Here is a 22548-nt window from a genome sequence, read left to right on the forward strand (position 1 = left end):
CAACATTAGCCAATGACGGACAGAGGCAGCACCCTGGGCCAAGGCTTACCCATGGAACTGTACTCCTTGAGTTTCTCCAGAACCTCAGCCGTGCCCAGGCCCTGAGCAGGCAGAGCTTTCACGTACTCTCTGTCCACCTTCAGGAACGGCATGTGCTTGACGAGCTCCTTCTTCGTCTTCCGCAACTGCTCTTCGATCTCCAAGGACAAAGAAAAAATCAGTTAACGAGAGGTAAAAGAGTGAAGTACAAAGATCTGAGATCTGAGATCTGGTCAAGGGCTCAGCACCAGACACCACACAGGCATACTAAATTAGAAGGGATTGATCCTTTTTTCTTTTTTAAAGGAAAATGAACATTTATCTGTTTAGCCAGCCAGTGTGTACAATGCCTCTTAGAAATTTAAGAAACCAGCTTTCCTTCTAAAAGTCAAAGATGCAGTAAATGTCGTCCTCGGCCAGCTGTGCTGACATCACTAATACTGCACTGCACTTGGTTTGAACAGGCTTAAGCCAGCACTAGCCCGAGTGTAACATAAGGCCTTTGTTGCTGTGTTGTCAACAGTGATACTGCGATTGACAAAGACTGCCACAAAACAGGTCAAGCTACACCAAAAAGGGATCCTGGCTGTTTTACAATTGACAAATAACTTTAACAGACATTTGAAAAGTACCACAAGTATGGAGAGTCACACAGCTCCCAAGGTGCCCACACGGACCTAAGAACTGTCAGAATGATTATACCACGACTCCTTAAGTTCCATGGGCAGCTTTACCCATCTGACCCAGAAATGCTAGGAGAAACTATGGTCCTTTCTGCCATGAAATTTATCAACTATGATTCTTTTCCATCCTCAAAGGAATACTTTCTGAGCCATTTGTTTTCATTTACCTACTCACTTGCTCAACAAATATCTGACTATAGGCTAGGGATACAGCCACTAAAATACTAAAAAAAAAAAAAAAAACGGCTGGGAGGTAGTGGTACACGTCTTTGATCTCTAACTTCAAATCCAGCCAGCTCTACAAAGTGAGTTTCAGGGCAACCAGAGCTGTTATACATAGAAATCAGAAATCCTGTCTTGAAAAACACAAAACAAAAAACCAATACACAGTATTAAAAAAGCCCTCATCTCTTGAAGCTTGATTTTAGCAAAAGAGACAAAATTCTACTAATGGTGCCCAAGAGAAACAGCAAATTATGGACACAACATGGCTACTACTGAGACCTGGGTGGTAAGTATGGAGAGAAAGGCTGTGTGTTACAGTCAATAGAGATGCTACTCAGCAATATAGTCAGTAAAGTCTAATGCCCAAGATCTCACACCAGTTTTCATTTTCTCAGCCCTAGCCACGGATAATTAGAATATGAAGGATCTTCAGCCCTCAGTGAAGTCACAGAAAAGCTCCTCCTTTAGAGCATGTCAGCACTGAGGGGCAGACCACTGGACAACGTTGAAGCATGCTTCAGGCATAGAAGTGTTCTTTATTCTTTAAGTCATAAATAGAAGATCATGTTGCATGTACAGTGACCATACATGAGAAAGAAATTATGAAAGCTGAGCGGTCATGCATAGATCACTGTTTTAAGAAGCGAAAACAGAACACACACCCCGAAAAAAATTCCATTGGGAAGTATATTAAAAAGTACAGCAAGTTCTTCCCACCACCAATTCTTACATTCGTTACATTATAAAATTTATTTTTTATAAATTCATAATATACTTATATAATATACTTATATACTAAACTTACATAAAATTTATATTCATATTTAAAATTTTAATAAAATTATAAAATGCAAATGTTATGCTTATTGGCTTTCTGTCTTTTCTACTAAACTGCAAGTTCCATAAAAGGAAGGACTTACTGCTGTTCAACTGGCAAAACAGTTTAAAAAAACTAATACTGAGAACGTGTACGTGTGAACGCACATAATAACTTCCTATCTCTAAGCCTCAGAATCTGGAAAATGAAGGTACCTACATGGCCTCTAAGGATCTTTAATTCTATAATTTTATAAGTTTAAGAACGGGTTCTGGAACCCAAAACTGTCGAGGGGCTAGGAATGCAGCTCAGCAGTAAAGTGCGGCCCAGCATCTAGCATGTCTGAGGTCCCATGTGTCACGACTATCACCACTGCTGCCGCCATCACCACCGCCGCCACCGTCACCATCACCGACAATGATGCCATCACCACTGCTAATAACAAACCTCAACAAACGTAACATTTTACGGCAGCTCTGCAGTCAAGAGCCTGCCTTACACTGGGGAGGTCCCAGACTCAAGCCCTCCATCCCTCCACTGCCATCATCAAAGAAAGAATGTTTCTTTGGGAATGCAGCTCAGTGACAGAAAGCTTGCCTTTTCTGTATGCGGTACCTGATTTTATTCTGAACACTGCAAAAAAATCAATCAGTCAATCAGTTAAATCAAATCATTCTTGTAACTGAAGGCTGGAGACATTCAAATCACAAGGAATACTGATGGGGAGTCCTCTCCCTTGTGACACAGCCTGTCACAGAAGCCTCCCGTCCCCCACTCTAAGACTCAAAGTGAAAATGTAGGAAAAACTGAAAGTAAGTAAAGCTGGGGAAAGCCAGAGAGGTAGGAGACATGTCAGAGCAGGACTCTGGGGCTTTGAAGACTCTCAGAACTCACAGGTCTTTACATCTTGCAAGGAGACTGGCTTATCCCCCCCCTCCCCCTGATAAAGAGCCCAGCCCTGAGGAGAAATCTTATCCCACGTGAGTGATAGCAAAGAGTACAAAGTGAAGAGAGCAGGTCTGCTGGGAAGAGGGGCAAAGGGCAAGAAAGCCACTGTTATCTCTCGCAAGTTTCCAACCCTGGAAATGGGGAATTATTGCCAGAGGCCTATCTGGTCTTGTGAATACAGTTCCCCTGGAACATAGGCAGGTTCATTCCTTACCTATCTTCTTTCTGGGAACCACAGACTCAAAAATGTTTCCCGTGGTTCTTCACAGAAAGTTTGCCAACCTGTGATCTAATCCCCAGATGTGTATCTAAATTCAGTCCAGCCAAATATCGTTCTAAAGCACAGTAAGACTTCACTCAGTCGGGTTTTCTCATTTCACGTTGCTCCTTAACAGACTCATCATCTCCCCTCTGGAGAAAGTGTTAAGGTGAGGATTCTCAAATGTGGCCTTTCCAACAGCTTAAGCCATACACACCTGCTGTGGGGCCATCCATACCACGCACTGGGAAGTGTTTTACAGTCACCCAGCCTCCACCCATAGATGCTAGAAGCCTGCCATTAGAGTTGTCACCCAACCAGTTTCCAAACACCGTCAAATGCCCCCTAAGTTTGGCGGACAAAAATCACTCCTCTTTCTTGAGAATACTGATCTGAAAAACAGAAAGAAATGGTATACACACCAAACAGGGAGATCCGTACAGACTGCACCTACCTTGCGTCCAACAATTGGCATCTTCCTTATTAGCCTAAATAATTTCTTTTTAAACCGTGACCATAAACCTACAAGAAACAAACAGTTCTATAAGTCTCATGAAATCCCATGGATATAACCTACTAGTCAGCAGACAGTAACTATTTAGTTAGTATTCAGTTGTCTTACAACTTCACTTCCGCCAGAGGGAAAGTGTCTTTCAATTTGAGTACTATATTTATGTGCCCCTCATTTCTCTCCAAAACAGACCTCAGTCTGCCCTTACATGTGCACTTTGTTTCAGTATACACTTCTAGAGTTTGATGTATTTACCAGTAACAGTAGAAATAAATTCCCATTTATTTCTTTTTTCCTGAAGAAATAGTATAGCCTACTACTGTACTAACTTGTTTTCCTCCATAGAAGTATTAGAGATTAGCATTGCCTCATTCATTTCTGTCTGTGTATGTGTAAGGAGTGAGCAGCTGTGTGCACATGCTCGGCTATGTGCCGGCGTGCATGCACATGTGCATTCCATTAAAGGAAAGTTTTGAAATCTATTTAATGTTCTCCTTACTGAGGAACACATTCTTAATTTTTGCTATTATAAATCATGCTAAAAATAAGTAATCTTTTAAACATGCCATACTGCACACAGATGCTCTGTACAGATTCTTTTGTTATCCAGGAGCAACTAAGAGACCCTCACCCAGCTTTTATCCTAGGCAGAACTGAATTATGAACCTTTGATGATTCCTAAGGAATCTGGGTAGGATAACTTCTAACTTAGTGCCACCCACGCATGTCTACGCCCTGGCACTCATCAAGGCCTGCCTGCATCTTTGCTTTACTGTGCTTGCTTTAGGTAGCACTGTCCTTCTACTACTGTACCCCATCAACACTGCAAATTCTGGCAATAGAACCACTGAGACCCACACTATGATAAAGCAACAAGAGAGACTGAAGCCACTGATTTGTAAGCACTCTTTTGTTTTCAGAATGTTTTCTCCTAGATGTACAACTGATGTGGGATTCCCCTCTACATACTATAAAAATGTTTTGCTGGGTGGTGGTGGCACACACCTTTAATCCCAGCACTCAGGAGGCAGAGGCAGGTGGATCTCTGTGAGTTCGAGGCCAGCCTGGTCTACAAGAGCTAGTTCCAGGACAGGCTCCAAAGCCACAGAGAAACCCTGTAAAAAAAAAAAAAGTTTTATTGCCATTGGTTAATAAAGAAGATGCTTTCGACCAATGGCTTAACAGAATATAGCAAGGCTGGAAAAGATATAGAGAGCGAGCAGGCGGAGTCAAAGGAAAGGCCACGTAGCCAAAGGAGAAAGATGCTCGAGAACCTTACCAGTAAAACACGAGCCTCATGGTAAAATATAAAATAATAAAAATGGGTTGATTTAAGATATAAGAGCTAGCTAGAAATACGCTTAAGCTATTGGCCAAACAGTATTATAATTAATATAGTTTCTATATGATTATTTCGGATCTGGGCAGCCAGGACCAAACAAACAGCCTCCATCTACATACAACTAAGCCTTTTTATGTGAATTAACTATATCCCTTTTTCTACATTAAAAATTCTTGCAGGGCATGGTGGCACATGCTTTTAATCCTGGTACTTGGGTGGCAGAGCAGGTAGATCTCTGTGAGTTTGAGGCCAGCCTGGTCTACAGAGCAAGTTCCAGAATACCCAGAGCTGTTAAATAAAGAGACCCTGTCTTGAAAAACAAAAAAAAATAAACAGACAAAAATTCTTCTGGACCAGCAAGATGGCTCAGCAGGTAAAGGTACTTGCTGTCTGACTACCTGAATACAGTACTGGGAAACCACGTAAAGGTAGAAAGTGGAAACTGACACCAGAGTTATCCTCTGACTACATGCATGCTGTGGCACACAAACACACATCATATATATATACCTATACATACATACACACCTCCATAATAAATAAAGACTTTAAATTTCTTTCCTTTTGAGTATGGTGGCACATGCTTTTAATAGTAGCTTGAGGCAGAGACAGGCAGACCTCTGTGAGTTTGAAGCTACTCTGATCTACACAGTAAGTTCCATACCAGGCCACGTGAAACCATGACTCTAAATAAACATATAAAGTGAAAATTCCTTTTAATGTATTTGGGGGAGAGATGGACATGGTGCTTGTGGAAGACAGAGGATAACATTGAGTAATGGTCCTTGCCTTCCAATTCCACATGGAGACAGGGTCTCTTCTTCGCTGGTCACGGATGTATACACAGGTCTGTGGGTTTCCAAAGATTCTCCTGTCTCTAACTCCTGTCTTGTCATAGGAGCACGGAGATTACAGACACATGAAACTGTAGTTGGCTTTTTTATATGGGTGCTAGAAATGTAAACTCAGAAGGCCAGGCTTGCAGAGCAAGTGCCTTTACCTGCAGAGTCATAGTTAAAATCAACAGTACACAGGAGGAAACTATGAGCTCATATTCCTCAGTCAGAATTAAGGAAGAACTGGCATCTCAGACATTGCTAACCCCTCCCCAGGTTCTCACCTCCCCTGACTTCCACCATATATTCCAGAATTACCCTCCTACCCTCAGAAGGAGAGCAGAGTTTAAAGATTTAACACTAGGCTAAGGTTTCAAATTTCAAGTGCACGACACTAAAAATAATTTGATTGTTCTACTATGTAGCATACTTTAATAAGACCAAGGGGGGTAAAATCAATTCCATAATTCTAACAAAATAATACCTAGGCCATCCATCCATCCTTTTATCCTCCTTCCTTCCCTATTTCCCTACCTCCCTCCTTCCTTCCTTAAAACAGGGTCTCACTCTATAGTCCAGGCTAGCCTGAACTTGCTTTGTAGTCCAAAACCATTTCCACGTACAGATTTTCTTGCCTCAGTTTTCTGAGTGTTAAGATTTCAGGCATGGGCTACAAGGTCTAGCTTCTGAAGGAGTAACACACATTCTTATGTGTTCAACATTCCATTTGGAAATTACAAAATAAAAACTGGTATGGGTGCATGTGGCAAGTCAAATGGAACTGATAATGTCCAACTAGTTTTAGACTATAAAAACTTCATCTTGTTTCAGTCAATCTAATTCAGATTAGAAATAGACAGTCGTGTGATGGTTAATCTTGATTGCTCCTTTGTATTTCGAATCAACTAAGAGACAAGCCTAGTCAGGGCATTTCCACTGCTATTCTTGCTGCCATCCTTCTCAGCCACCGGAACCTATTGTCTTTGGCCTTCCAAGGCAGACTAGGACCAGTGGCTCTCGTGAATCCTCTGCACAGGCCTTGAGCACAAGCCTGGGACTGTAAAAGACCCAGCTTTACACTGAGCAGCTACTGGGGTCTCAGCCTTCCAATACTAAGATAGTCATTATGGGACCTACTCAGTCCCTATCATGTAAGCCAATCTAAAGAATCTCTTTCATAAGATGTATTTGTTTTATTGGTCCAGTTCCTTTAGGAACCCTGACAAATATAATTGGTATTCTCTAGTAGCAAGATTTTAATTGGTCTCGGTGGCTTATCCATATTGTATAAAAGTTTCCTACAATGAGCACAGGCTCCTTTTTTTAAAAAAATGAAAATACATATTAAAAGCTAAAATGGCTTGGAGTTCAACCCACAAAGACTTAAATAGCATACCTTACTAATATAATATATTTGGTAGTTTTCATATGAACTGTTCAGGATCAGCAAGTAAGCAAACACTAGGACCTAAGATGGTTCTGTTTCTGCTACAAGGTCAGCAAATTCATGGCACAGCAAATTGACAATTGAAATATTTAATCACAGAAAACAGGTAATGAATGTTAACTAGCTCAACTTAGCTATGATATAATGCATACATACTTCAAAACAGTATGTTGTACATAATATTCACAGTTTAATAAATGTTTTAAAGAAATAAATACCTAAAACCAATACTGATTATAACAAGTAAGTAAAAATGTCAACAGCTCTAACTTTAGTCTGGTTTTATAAATATACAATCTTAAAATGAAATGTACCCAGAATGGTGATTTGAGGGGTCAGGGAAAATGGGAAATGGGGGCTTTGAAATGTTCTGGGCTTAAAAACATGGTTAATATAGCCCAGGCTGACCTCAAACTTCTAATCTTCTTGCCTTAGCTTTCCAAGGGCTTGGAGCTCAAAGCTGCATCACCACGCCTGACTCGGGAACTGTTTGTTCAAAATTCAAATTAAACTAAAGAGAAAATTCTGAAGATAGAGAATGTACAATGTGGATTAAATGTAATTGTCACTAAACTTTGTACTTTGAAATGACCAAAATGAGAGGCTGGAATATAGTTCAGTGGTAGAGAACTTGCCTGGCACACACAAGGTCCAGTGCTGGGTCCCAGCAAGCACCTTCCCAAGCTTAAAAAGGTACCGTAAGACATGAACATGGTGCACAGACATATATGTAGGCAAAACACACATAAAATATAAAATATTTTTAAAAAGCAACACAGATACATATATAGTATCTGTCACAGTAAAAAAAGAAAGAAAGCCAAACAGGAGGACCACTGCAAGCTACATACAAGTCTGTATGGTCTACATAGTGAGATTCTATCTAAAGTTGAAACAAGACAAAGACAGATAAGATGGGGGAGAGGAGGAGGGATGGAGGGAGGGAGAAGATAGTATAAATGAATAAATGAATACAATGGCTCCTTGCCACTGAATCAAACACTTCCTGAACAGACAACTAAGGCTACAGCCATACATGATGAACCATGAGCTGAAATGAAAGGCCGGTCTCATCAACAGTGTAGGGGGAAATCTAGTAATGATGAGGAATAGAAACTAAAGACAGTGTTTTAAAGCTGCAGTGAACTATAGTTTTAGACAGGACAGTCACGTCTCATTTTTACTTTAATTAAAAGGCTCTAAAGCAGTGGAACTTGCCTCTCGGCTGTCATGTTTTGCAACATTTATTTTGTTGTAGCTGCAATGCTACTGATAAAAAGATTTAAAAAAAACAAAACAACAACAACAACAACAAAAAAACCTACAAAGAACACCAGGGCCCAGGGGAGTGGGAGGGAAATGGGAGGATGGGAGGAGGTGGAAATTTTAAATAAATAAATTAATAAATTAAAAAAAAAAAAAAAGAACACCAAGGTCTGAAGAGATGACTCAGTTGTTAAGAGCCCTGTCTGCTCTTCCGGAGGACCCAGTTTCAATTCCCATCACACATAAGGCAGTTCCCAACTGTCTGTCTGTAACTCCAGTTCCAGGGGATGTGACACCCTCACACTGAAACACATACAGACAAAACACTAACACACATAAAAACAATAAGAATAAAATCATTTTTAAAAAAAAAAGATTAAAAAAATCCAGTTTCTAAACTGACTCTCCTGGGGAAACGGAAAGAAAAGCAGAAGAAAAATTAAAATATCCCCAACAGATGGCATGGAGGAGGTAGAGCAATGGGGAAATAGCAAACAAACGAAAAATGATTAGATTTTCTTAAAAGTTATTTATTTTTTTCTACTAAGGAAGTTACTCAAGATATTAGTAAGTGTAGGGAGACCCCAGAGAGCATTACAAAACACCCACTGCCAACCTCTACTGTTTGATTACAAACAACCTCCCAAGCACAGCAGCCTGTGGGAGAAAGTAACTTACAAGGTTACGGTCATAGTCACCTGAAGGTCTAGGTGTGCAGGAAAGGTGCTTGTGCCTTAGGAAGGTTGGGACATTTGCAAGCCAACCACCGAAAGGAAGCTCATTCCCAGCAGCTCCATGTCCCTCTGAGAAGTCACGATTACTGTCCTTTTAACAGAAGCACAACTCCAAAGGAAGAGGAGCCACATGCTACTCATGCAGACATTCCTAGGGCCCCCTGACGGACAAGTGGTAGCTCTGTGAGCACTGCTCCAAAGAAAGCAATGCATTTGCACTCTGGGAATCTCAAATGCACACTATGTTCTAGGAAGAAACTGGTACTGAAAAGTGTGTAAGCTATACTCTGAGACACCTGGGAATCTTTATAGTAACTAATAGCTAAGAAATTTTTATGTCAACTACAAATTAAAAAAATTCACAAAACCAGAAATAGTAATAGTTATCCAAAAGTATTAACAGAATTCATAATTCATAAATTAGGATCTATTTCCCATCTAAATAGATTTTAAAAGGCAGAACTAAATCAAGAGATGCTTCCAACCCATCAACCGACATTCCGACCCACCTTTACACAAGAAGCAGTATACTTACTCTCTGGCTGGAAGATAAGCTCATACACCCAGACTATCAGCAGGGTACATAGGACACTCCACACAATTAGCTGCCAGGGCTCGTATTTGGTGCAATACCCGTTCACATAATTCTTGGCTTTTGTAGAATATGCTTCCAAAATCTCCAAGTAAGGCTCAAAGTCCTTCTAGAAATGTAAAAGAAAAAACAGAAACATTACTAAATGCAGAGAAAGGAAGTCTGTTCTTCAATTCTCATTAAAGGGCAAAGCTGATATTCACGATGTGGCCACACCTCAGCAATAATCTTATCTTCTGTCCCCCTCAAAGTTTCTACAACTGCTCCATCTAACAGTGCCACGTGGACTTTGATACAATTTTTGATCTGCTTATTTTGTAAAATAAGAGGACTAATCTTGATCACGTCAGTGTTAGGGATCACCTTTATCTCACTGCTAGTACTCTGGGACGGTTTCTCTCTGAGTGACATCCCAAGTCCTTCTTAACTTATAATTTTGACACAGACTATGACTAAGTTTCCAGGCTAGTCCTGAACTCACTTTATAGGGAAAGCAGTTCTCAAACTTAAATCCTCTTGCCTCAACCTCCCAAACAACTGGGATTACAGAATGGAGTCATCAAGTCTGGACAGATCTCACTCTTAAAAATTCATCTCTACATTTCTGTCAAGTATTAATTTATGATAGGCTTATCACAACCAGCATTACAGCAGTCTTCTCTTCCATTTCTTATCTCCCTGACTACAAGGTTAGGCCCCTTAGGACCTGTTCTATGCCTATTTACTAGGATATAGCGCCTTGCAAAACTTAGTTTGTTGGATACTTTGTTATTCACTCACAGTTTGTTATTATTTTTTTTTTTTATTTTTGTCTATTTGGTTGGTTGGTTTTTAGAGACAGGGTTTTTCTGTGTAACAGTTCTGGCTGTCCTGAAAATTGCTTTGTAGACCAGGCTGGCCTTAAATTCACTGAGATCCACCTGCCTCTGCCTCCTTAGTGCTGGGATTAAAGGTGTGTGCCACCACTGCCCAGCTTACTAGCTAACATTTTTAAGGCACTAAGCTAGTACCTTGCCCCCAGTGAAGGGGGATGTATTTACATTATAAATTTTATTTTCTGTGTATCAATGTATTGCCTGCATGTATGTATGTCTGTATACCACATGCATGTCTGGTGCTAGAGGAAGTTGGAAGAAAACATGGGATACCCTGGAACTGGAATTAGGATAGTAATAAATTACCATGTGGGGACTGGGAACTAAACCAGAGTCCTCTGAAAGAGCAAAAAGTGCTCTTAATCAAATCATTTCTCTTGCCCCTACACTTTCGTATATACATTACATGCATCCATACAAATGACAAAATTCTTCAGAAGAAAATATATAGATAGGGGCCAGTGTATGCTAAGAAAACAACAAGAAAAAGTTACTTTACTAAAGGGAAGAATGATAAAGAGAATAATTTTGCTAACATATTTGTTTTAAAATGGGTCTTTCTATGGAGTCCTGGCTGTCCTGGAACTCACAATATAGACCAGGCTGGCCTCTCATTCACCTTCTTCTGCCTTGAATGCAGGAATTAAAGGTATATGCCACCATGACCGGCTTGAGAGAGATAAATTTTAAGTTAGTTAAAAAGGTAAAAAAATTCTATGGGACATTAAAAAAATGGCATACAGGAAGAGTACTGCAGCTGAAAATGCATAAAAAGAACCTAGGTATAGCACACATTCTTACCACGTGGTAAGAGTGAAGCCACACAGATCTGGGACCATGTCTGTCTTATCCACTGCTGAGTTCCACCACACAGCAAGCACACAATCTTAAGCGAACACAGTTGTGGATAGTGGAGGGGAAAGGGATGCATCAAGCCAAGAAGTGAGGCAGGGAGAATATTAAAAATGGGCTTGGGGGGCTGGAGAGATGGCTCAGTGGTTAAGAGCACTGACTGTTCTTCCAGAAGACCTGGGTTCAATTCCCAGAACCCACATGGCAGCTCACAGCTCTGTAATTTTAGTTTCAGGGTACCCAACATCCATAAGAAAACACCAACACACATAAATTTTAAAAAAAATAATAAATTTTAAAAATGGGCTTGAAAGCTAGCCATAAAAGCACGCCATGCCTATAATCCAGAATTTGGAAGGATGGGACAGGCAAGGAAGATAATGAGTTTGAGCTCCAAGCTAGCCTAGTCTACATAGTGAAACCCTTTCTCAATAATTATGTAATAACAACAACAACAACAGTAACAGTAATAGGCTTAAATAAAAAGCATGAAAGGTCAATTATAAATCGATAAGAAGTTCTGCTAAAGTAAGTAGATGGCATATACTAATGTTGTAAATCTTTATCTACTTGAGCCAGAAACACCACTTTGGGGGCTTCTATAAACCTCTTATTATGTTCACAGAGAGAAATGTTCAAGTGTGTTCCTTTTAATGCTTTTTGTTAACAACAAAAGAAAAATTCAAGAAATGTAAATGTCCAGATAGGGAAATGCTTACACTATAACACATGTTATATATCCATGTTGAAACATTAAAAATAAAGATCTTTTTATAAAGAAATTTATGAAAAATAATACTAAGTAAAAAGGAAATAAATCAGGACAATAAAAAAGACATAAATTGTTGAACATGCAAGTGACTTTTTGCTTAAAGATTATTTGTTGAAGATGACTCAGATCAGGTATCAGCGACAAGCAGTTCAGTTGAGTAATTGCTCGAAAGGGCAAGGGAGAAATGAGCTGGGTTTGCCCTGACATAACACTTGGAATGTTCTATCAATTTCTTATCAATTTGATAAGAAAAAAATACATATTTCTGCTTTGTGGTTCCTATGTTCTAATAAAAAAAAATGTGATGTGATTAATTAGTCTCCTGCTCTGACCACCACATTTCTATGCCTTTCTAGTCCCTCAATGAACTCTACCTTCTGAAGCCATAACCCTAACAAACGTTTCTCTCCTCATTATTAAAAAAAAAATGCAAAACTGGGGTAGTTTGTGTTTTGTTTTAATGATAAGAGCTCAACATTATAGCCCAAGCTGTCCTAGAACTCACTACATGGCCTAGGATAGCCTTGAACTAGCAGTAATCTTAACGATTCAGCTGGGGTTATAGAGTCAAGTCACCATACCCAACTAGCAATACAAATTTGAAAGACATTTCTAAAGATGTAGAAACTGGATTTAGTGGCTATCACAGTTAGCTTCTTCAAACATCAACCAGACATGACTTAGTCTTCGAGGAAGGAAGTCTGGAATGAGGGACTGCTAGATGACACTGGCCTGTGGGCATGTCTGTAAGGAACTGTGTTGACTGTTACTTGGTGTGTACTTGGACTGCACTGGGTTATGCTTCAGCCTGTGAGTAAAGTGGCAAGCAACATTCCTGAGGTTTCTGCTTCAAGTTCGGGCCCCAACTTCCACCAACGACAAACTGCGACCTGGAAGTAGACGCCAAATAAATCCTTTCCTTTCCTACAAAGCCTCTGGTCAGTGTTTGAGCACAGCAACAGAAGGATACTACAACAAAAACTTTGGGCTATGAGAAATTATGGACTGAGAATAGTATAAATAATTCCAAATTTTCAAACTCAAGTTTGAGAGATCAGTTAAGTGGTTTACCATTAACTGTATAAGACTAGAAGAAAGGGAAAGCTAAAGAGGTAGAAGATGTTTTGAAAAAAAGATGGTACTGGTTTGAGTTTTCTTCTTCTTGGATATCTATTATTGTTAAGAATACAAAATCTCACAAATAGAACGGGTACTTAACAAATCTTGCTTGAACCTGCTATTGACTAAAGCTTACATTCCCGTCAAGCTAGTGTTATCAGGAGGTAGAAACCTTTGGAGGTTATGAAATCACGGAGGAGCTGCCATGATTACAATTAGCTTCCTTACAGGAGACAGACCCCAGAGAGTGAACTTGCTACTTCTAAGTGAGGTCACAGCAAACAGACAATGTCTAGAAACGCCTCATATGAACTCTCTTCTGAGTGCCACCTTCTAGAAGTGGACCCTCAACTTATGTTGCCTTGAACTTAAGACTTCCAACCTCCAGAACTGTCAAAAAAAAAAAATGAGGTTTTGTTGTTTATAAGCCACTGTTTAAGGCATTATGTTACAGCATTCCAAATGGACTAAAACAATACCTTTAGTAATTGGACTAATAAAAGGCAATTAACAATAGGCAGGTTTTAGGTTCCCTGAGGGCTATCCATGGAAACAGCTCTACAACAGGTGGCCATTCCCCAGAGTCCACTGTTGCTATCAACAATTTCAATCCTACAAAGCAATGGCAATTCCAGCATAAAAATTGGGAAAGACCAGAGGAGTCTAGGGTCAAAGCTGTGATTAAATCACATAGTTAAACAGTGTGTTATGACCTGGGTGTTGGTGGTGCACACCTTTAATCCCAGCACTTGGGAGGCAGAGGCAGGAGATCTCTGTGAGTTTGAGGCCAGCCTGGTCTACAGAGTGAGTTCCAGACAGGCTAGAAAGCAAATGAGAAACCCTGTGTTGAAAAACCGAACCAAAACAAAACCTGTGTTATGAGTAGTATTTCCTAGTTCTCATAGAAAATACATGTTGTCAGTGTCAAAAGATAACATAAAATATTGATTCTTCATTGCAATGAATGAAAAATAACATTAGAGACAAAGCAAAGAACAGGAAATGAAAAACAAATGCTCAAAAGCCTTAAAATTACAGTATAAAGATAGTCTTCATTAATTAATTACAAAATTAAATATAGCAAGAACATACTTTCTTGGTGACGGTGTCAATTTCTTTTAAAAAACTATTTTTAAATTTTCAAGTGTGTGTGTGTGTGTGTGTGTGTGTGAGAGAGAGAGAGAGAGAGAGAGAGAGAGAGAGAGAGAGAGAGAGAGAGAAACTCTCTCCAAGTTACATGTCGTTGGAAACCACCCAATGTGGGTGCTGGAGCGGAACTAAGATCCTCTGTAAGAGCAGCTCCTGCTCTTAGCCCTTGCTATCTCACTGGACCCAACTGTGTTCATTAACAGGAAGAGAATGGGAATCCTAGAATTCAGTTCCACTGTAAATTCTCTATCTCCAAAGACAGAGTAAGAACAAAGTAAAAAAGGTTCATGACAAACTTGTGTAGGCAAATAAATATAATCACGGAAATTTCTTCCAGCTTCATCCCAAAGTCCTTTTTGGGTTACTACAAACAACAGGCTCAGTCCCCAATGAAGAAGCGCCTCACCACACAGACGGCTCACGGAACAGTTCTGTGGAGTAACCTAGCATTATCTCCTTGGAAAAAGGCAGCTCCTTTGGGTCTTAAAAACAGTACAAACCCCAAGCTGGGTCCTGATGCAACACTGCAACACAGAATCTAGGACCTAAAGGGAACCTTAGTGATTAAGAACATAAACAATCTCACTTTATAAGCAGAGGCCCCATGGGTTTGAAATGATGTGCTTACCATCCTACAGAAAGGTTCAGGACGGACTGAAAAACCAGAAACCTAAGTTTCCTAACTCAACATTCAATCACCTTCCCTCCCTCTGTTGCTATTGCAGTTATGGGGACTGAGCCACAGGATTCTCGCATATCAGGTGTATACCCTACCACTAAACTACAACCCTAATCTTTCCAGTCTTCTTTCAATGCTTGATTCTTAGAGTCCCTGGGCAAAAGACTGCCTAAGACATTGCATTCAAAAGTACCCCAAGGGCTTTCTATTTATAATCTATGTTAGGGGCAGACTCTATTTTAGGTACATGATACCACTCACATCTAACTAAAGTTATATATCTAGCCCTACCTACCTACCAATATCCACTGGCACAAGAATTTAAGGGCCAATAACCCCAAAAATCCAGGTGAGCTGGGAAACGCTATAAAGAGGGAAACTGACACTCTGATAACAAGTAATCAACATACCAACTCCCACTGGTATTTATAACCTCGAGATGCAGAGGAACAGCTCTACATGTGGGATCCTCTACCCCAAAGTTTCCTTGCCCGACCTATGAACGCCAAGCCCCCTGAACCTGAGCGCGCAGTTTCCATTCCCTCGTAGATTTCTGCCCTTCACTGTTCTGATGAAGGAAAATCTGCTCCCGTAGAAATCTGTCTCCTGTTTCATTTTCACATCAGCTCAACCAATCCCAAGCTAAAACTTAGCATCTACAGTCTCCTGTAACAACTGACTATTGGCTTTTGAATAGTGGAATGTAAGCTGAGACTGTATGATCAAAACCTCTCAAATTGCCTGCTTGTCCCAAAGCACACATCTGGTCATAACGGAGACCTAAAGCAGAGAGTAAGTCAGCCACTCACCCAGGAAGACATTCAAACAGTCACGATTTTCCGGATCTCTATAAACCATCAGAGCTCTGGGAAAGCTATTTCCCAACAGAAGATTGATCCTTTTACCCCAGTACAATATTTTCTTTGCGCTTCTAATGTGCTTGACATTTAATACGCCTTGAATTGGTCATTTCTTAATGTGTCAGTCACAGTCAAACTGCATTAGTCTAGGGGCACTGTGATTTAATCTGACCTGGAGCAACGCTCCAGGAAGAACAGCACAGACTTTAACCCCCGGTCTTCTGGGGCTGCTAAGAATACCAATAACCTGAGTTAACCTTCCATCTGCTTCAGCGCTTCCTCAACTAAAGTGAAATAGCTGTAATACTTATATCCTTTAGATCATGTGCTTTGCAAGATCCCAGGAAGTTTTACACCTCTGCCACTGAAGTTGTTCAGGGCACAATGGCTTCGGACTGAATATGGAAAAAGAAAGACCAGTCATTGGTAACTGAGCTCTGTATCCACTGAGCTGACAAGCTCGCCAATCACAGTATCACAGGTCAGAGCACATCTGTCCTGCACAGGCAAAGATACTGACATCCAAAGATCACACTGCAAAAGTGGGGGTGGGGGCAGGGAAAAGGACACAAACCGGTTCTGTTTTTCTTTCCCATCACCTCATTTTACAGAACCAAACTATGAGACGTGCAAACCAGAAGATGCACAGGCTCGACCCTTGCGCTTCCCACAGCTCCTCCCATGTCATTTCTCTCAACGGCCAAAGTAGGGGCCCCCAGCTTCACTACCCTCACAACCAAGAACGACACTGCCAAATGACCAGAATGGAGTCTCAAAGGCCAAGTCCCTGAGTGCGGCTTTCTCAAACTACAGGCTTACACACCTGCTACCTGCTTCTAAAAGAAATAGACCGCTAATAAAAGAAATAAGTTCAAAAAGTACTCTGGGGACTAGAGAGATGGCATAGCAGTTAGGAAAGCTTGCAGAGGAACCAGGTTCAGTTCCCAGCACCCACAGAGCTGCTCACAACCATCTATAACTCCAGTTTCAGGAGATAAGAAACTCTGTTCTGGCTTCCACAGGCACATATGTGATACATATACACATACGGGCAAACATCATACACATAAAATTTTTAAAAATTTAAACATTTAAAATGTTTAAAAACATTTTTTAAATGTTTTTTTAAATTACTGACTTCAAAGTCACAGAAAGTTACTATTTGAAATAATCTCAAAGACTATCTACTCCAATCTCATTTCAATGATAAAGAAACTAAGGCTCAAAGACTAATTTCAAAATGTGCTTCCCCTCAGCTCAGACCTGCAAAAGAATCTATCTTCTGGCTTACCACTTTCTACTAAATCAGTGGAGTACTGTCACATTACCCAAGGACTAGAGTTCAGAATATCCCCACTAGGAGTTCACTTACTGCCGAAGAAGCCCAGAAATATGTATTTTGAAACAGGAGCACACAAGTTCTAGGCAACTTAGTGAAACTCTATCTCAAAATAATAAAAACAAAAAGGTGAGAGGGCTGAGATGGTGCTAACTGGTAGATCACTCGATTCGCCCTGGTTCGAAGGAGTAGGGAGAAATGGGTCAGGACCCTTTCCCTATCCTTTTTTTACAGAGAAACAGCAAACAGTTCACTTACATTGCTGAGACCCAATTGCCCAGCTCTTGGGAAGGAAGAAAGAGAAATTCTCCAAGCTTTCTCAGGAAGCAATAAACCAGTCCCATAAATCGGCCAGGTCAACTAGATCAACTGTTCCTAGTATTTATTTTTTAGATAGACACTTAAAAATTTTTAAAGCTACCTTGCAATTCTGCAAAGAAAGACATAAAAGTAGAGAGCCCTATCTAGCATGCATAAAGCCCTAGGTGCAACCTCTGCAAAAACTAAATCATTACCATCCATTTATAGTACAAAGTATACTTAGTGCTCATCAAAAAGACACAGACAAGCAGGAAGCATTGGGCCCCTTTGCCCTAGTTGGCAGTTCCCCCGGCACTCAAGAGTTCTTTACTGATTGGCCAAATCAGAAAAGAAGATAAGGCTTAAAAATGAGATAAGGCTTTGCATCCTAAATGATGGCAATTTAGAGGGGGGTCGGTACTAAAAGAATGTGAAGACGAATTCCCTGAAATACCAGCCTATAGGAAAAAGAAGGCAGAAACTTCTCACAATCGGGGATTTAAAAAACCACCGGCTTGAACAAAATCACCACACCAGCCATTTTTGCCTTGTCTCTATGCTGGTGTCCTTTTCTACAGAATCACATATTAAAGACTGTTTCAGTCTGTGAGTTCAAGGTTAACCTGGTCTACAGACTTGAGTTCCAGGGCAGCCAAGCTACACATTGAAATCCTGTCTCAAAACAAGAACCCCCGCCTCCCCCCACACACACACCCAAAAACCACCATTTTGCTTTCCCTAGTATGGTCCACTATGGTGACTATGTTATTACAAAGTGAAAGTCCTGGTTCTCAGATTCTGATAAGAAAAAGAACAGACTTGGGGTAGGAAAAGTATTCATTTCCGTCCTCTCATTTAGTCATCTGTTTTGTTTCCCATCCCACACCTCATCAAAAGGCTGAGCTTTAGAGCAGAAATTAGCTACCAAGGAAAAGAAAAACCAATTGAGAGTTCTACGATGGAGACCCAGAATCTTACGTTCTATAAGATTTCAAAGTACAAAGTAAACAGGTAAGAAAACATTACCTCTAGGAGCCTCAAAAGAGAGCAGAGTTAATCAGCAAAAGCAGCTCATAAGCCCAAAGGGAAAACTCTCTGGGGTCATTAAAGAAGTGAGAACTGAGCAACAAACCCAACAGCCATTGCAGCCAAACAGATGTGATACAGAAGAAACAGGCTCCATCAAGAACAAACTGCACACTTCCCCTAAACCTCCCCTGCGGAGTCCAGGTGATCAGTGTCTGAGATCCATCTCAGAAAGCATACAGGCCCACAGGTTCTCTCCAGCTGCCCACTGAAGGTTAGACTGTATGCTCAGGATTATTCCACAAGCACTCCTAAGCTTAATTGTTCTACCTGCAGCCTTGAGGTACTAAAGTAAAACTCTTCTCCAATCACTGATATATCAAATAACCCTGGCCACAGGAGAAATAATACAATGTTCCCAATCACTGGGAGTACACTGGTGGAAAAGTAAAGTCTTTTAAACTCACAGAAGTGGAAGAGCCAAAGTACTGCGTGTGTGCGTGTGTTTGTGTGTGTGTGTGTGTGTGTGTATCAATTCACGTGTGTGCACAATCAGGACAAGGCATCAAAAAACAAACAAACGAACAACAACAACAAAAAAAAAAAAACAAGCTGCTTTCTTCTAGTAACAATTCTGAGCGCCTTTCTTTTGAAATCCATCAAAAAAGTACTAGACGGACCGGCAAGACTTCTGGGCAGTGAAGAACTGCTTTTGCAGAGGGCCTGAGTTTGATTCCTAGTGCCCACATTAGGAGAATAAAACACCCTGTGACTGCAGCTCTAGGGGAATCCAAGCCCTCTACTTTCCACAGGCACTGGACTCACTCGTATGTACACCCTCACACATACACAAATAATTGTAAAAAGTAATAAAAATACATCTTATACATATGTACTAGAGGTAGCTTAAATTAGGTGAAGAACTAAATTCAATTAGCAAAAGAAACGCTGAGAGACACAGAAGAGTCTAAGAGTCAGGTGTGGTGGTGCACTCAAATGCATTGTCAGACCCTAGCCCAAAAAAAAAAAAAAAAAATTCCCCAAATTAAAAAAAAGAAAAAACAGATTTCATAGAGAAATGCTCTTTCAGCCTATGCAAGCTCCTCCAATGTGTTATTAAATGTGCTCCAAACTCATTTATCATAATGGCTTACTGTGTAGACCCAGCCAGGTTGCCTTTCAAAGCACAAAGACATGTATTGTTATTTTGTGGCAGTTTGAATGAGAATTGCCCTAAATAGGCTCATGTTTGAATATTTGGTCCACAGTTGGTAGAACTGTTTGGGAAGGATTAGGAGGTGTGGCCTTGGTGGAGGAAATGTGTAACAAGGTTTGAGGTTTCAAAAGCTCATACTGTTTCCCTGTTAACTCTCTCCACCTCTCATTTGTAGATCAGATATAAGCTCTCAGTTACTGCTCCAGCACCATGTCTGCCTGCTTACTGCCATGCTACCCTCTGGGTAGTAGAAAAGTAATTAAGACATTTTTGAAGACTAGAAATGTCAATTTATTGAACAAGTAAGATCCATTAAAATAAGCTATATTCTTCATGAAGATTTAATTTCTTTGAGCATATGACAACTGAGGATAAAGTTAGCACATAAGTTAGATAAATATAACTAACCATACTAGATTATCTTTATTACTGAGTTAAGCAGCCTAGGGTTAGAGAGATGGCTCAGCGGTTAAGAGCACTGACTGTTCTTTCAGAGGACCCAGGTTCAATTCTCAATACCCACCTGGCAGCTAACAATTGTCTATAACTCCAAGATCTGACACCCTCACACTGACATAAATGTAGGCAAAACACCAATGAACATAAAATTAAAATAAATAATTTTAAAAAAAGAAGCCTAGACGTCTAAAATTTTCTACAGGTTTTATTTTTAAATATGTGTATACGTACATGTCTATATGGGATTACTTACATTGCATGCAAGTGCCTGCAGAGACCAGAAGCATCAGCTCTCACTAGAAGTTACAGGTAGTTGTGAGCCACCATATGGGTGCTAAGAACTGAACTTGAGTCCCTATACTCTTAACTGCTGAGCCATTTCTCCAGCCCTGACTTTCTAAATTTTTAAATATTGGTGGAAATCTTTCCCCTACATATGCATGCTAGCATTACAGAGAGCTAAGAAATTTTAATATGCACCAGCTGAGTCACTAAGCAACTGGAAACTTGCAATCCTGTTCACAAGAACAAACCAGGGACTTGATCTTATCTTGCTCTCTGACCTACAACCTACATAAATACCTTTGGGAAAGCCTACCATCCACGTCTTAAAACAGAAATGAGCAGTGAGAGGATTCGATCTAGAAGTAACATCTGACAGAGTTTCAGATATTTTAATAATATGTGAAAAGCAATAGGAAAATGTTTGCTTCCAATAGAAAGCCAGTATTATCTAGGTCACCCTCTGGGTTACAGTTTCTGACCCTAAGGTAACATTACAGCTCGCCAACCTGTAGATAATTGATGGACAGGCAAACAAATTTTCAAATATAAGCAACAAAGTTTGCCAAAGTTCAGTAAAAGTTCTAACTTCCATCCCCACTACTGAAGAAACTATCTTGTCTCCGCTTGCACATTCTCTTTTCTTGGTTTATTTCCCTTTGTTTTGAGACAGGGACTTACTAGCATACAGCTCCTGGTTGACCTGTTACTTAGCAGGAAGCCCAGACTAGCCTCAAACTCACAGAAATCTCTTCCACCAACCTCCCAACGGATGGGGTTACAGGTGTGTGCCACCACACTGGGCTCATTTTCAATTTCCCTGCTCTATAAATATACGTGTGCTTTGGATTTCTCTTTTGAAAAGATTATAAGTGACAAGTTTCCCTAATATGAACAAAAGTCTTTAATATGTTCATTTTACATTTTAAATATGAATAATATTTGACCTTATTAAAGTTTTTTTTTAAGCACACACTTAAAAAATAAGTTAAAATAAAAACCCAAATTGGAAAATCTCCACCCCTCCCCCTTTATCCTCATTCCCATTCTGGATAAGTATTGGACTTAAGTTCAAAGAGCAGGCAGATTTCTACCACTATCATTTGTCTTATTCAAAAATCTGTTTAGTGAGCCAGGTGTGATGGCACTTGTCTTTAATCCCAGTACTCAGGAGGCAGAGGCAGGTGGAGGTCTGTGAGTGAGGCCAGCCTGGTCTACTGGCAAGTTCCAGGACAGCCGGATCTACAGGGTAAGACCACCCCCATCTCACAAGATTATCTATTTATTAAGTGACTGTCCCCATTAAAAAATTGAAAAGTTAAAAAAATATAAATACTACTGCCTTTGCACATAGTTTATGTGGGTATTAAAAACTTTTAAAGGGAAAAAAAATAATCAAAAGTCAGCAAGATGGCTCAGCAGGTAAAGACATTTGCCAAGTAAACCTGGTGCCCTGAGTTCAATCCCTAGAACCTACATAAAGGTGTAAGGAGAGAACTGATGCCAGGAAGCTGTCCTCTGACTTACCTGTATGAGTCACACACACATACACACTTTAATTACTGGAGAAGCTGGGCATAGCACCTATAATACCAGCACTTGGGAAAATAAGGCAGGACTGCTGAGTTCCAGGCCAGCCTCACCTACAAAATTAAGACCCTGTCTAAACACACACACACACACACACACACACACACACCAAATCACTACTGATAATCAACACTTACTAAATGTTTGACAAATAAATTATCTGGTGCTAATCATTTTTTTCTTTTCACAAACAGCAATGTAAAAGAGCCTTTGCATTGATCAAGCAAGTCAGTGGAGCTGGAAAAGGCCTTCACTTTAATTCCTGTGCTTGACATTGTACTTTCTCACAGACGGTGATAACAGAATATATTTTAATAAGCATATGCTCATT

At 40.2% G+C, this 22548-nt stretch overlaps 1 protein-coding gene across 1 annotated transcript in view; it reads right to left on the minus strand.

Annotated features, from left to right (window-relative positions):
• The window catches only part of Sgpl1 (sphingosine-1-phosphate lyase 1), a 49659-nt gene that overhangs the window by 17858 nt on the left and 9253 nt on the right, over window positions 1–22548 (minus strand). Inside the window, exons 3-5 of the mRNA XM_087898141.1 lie at window positions 9643–9808; window positions 3426–3493; window positions 50–197 (exon numbers count right to left, since the gene is read on the minus strand). Coding sequence (XP_087754267.1) covers window positions 50–197; window positions 3426–3493; window positions 9643–9808 — 382 coding nt within the window. The remainder of the gene's footprint in view (window positions 1–49; window positions 198–3425; window positions 3494–9642; window positions 9809–22548) is intronic.

The sequence above is a fragment of the Myodes glareolus genome, chromosome 18, assembly GCF_982192425.1.
Source record: "Myodes glareolus chromosome 18, mMyoGla1.1, whole genome shotgun sequence".
NCBI classification, from domain to species: domain Eukaryota; kingdom Metazoa; phylum Chordata; class Mammalia; order Rodentia; family Cricetidae; genus Myodes; species Myodes glareolus.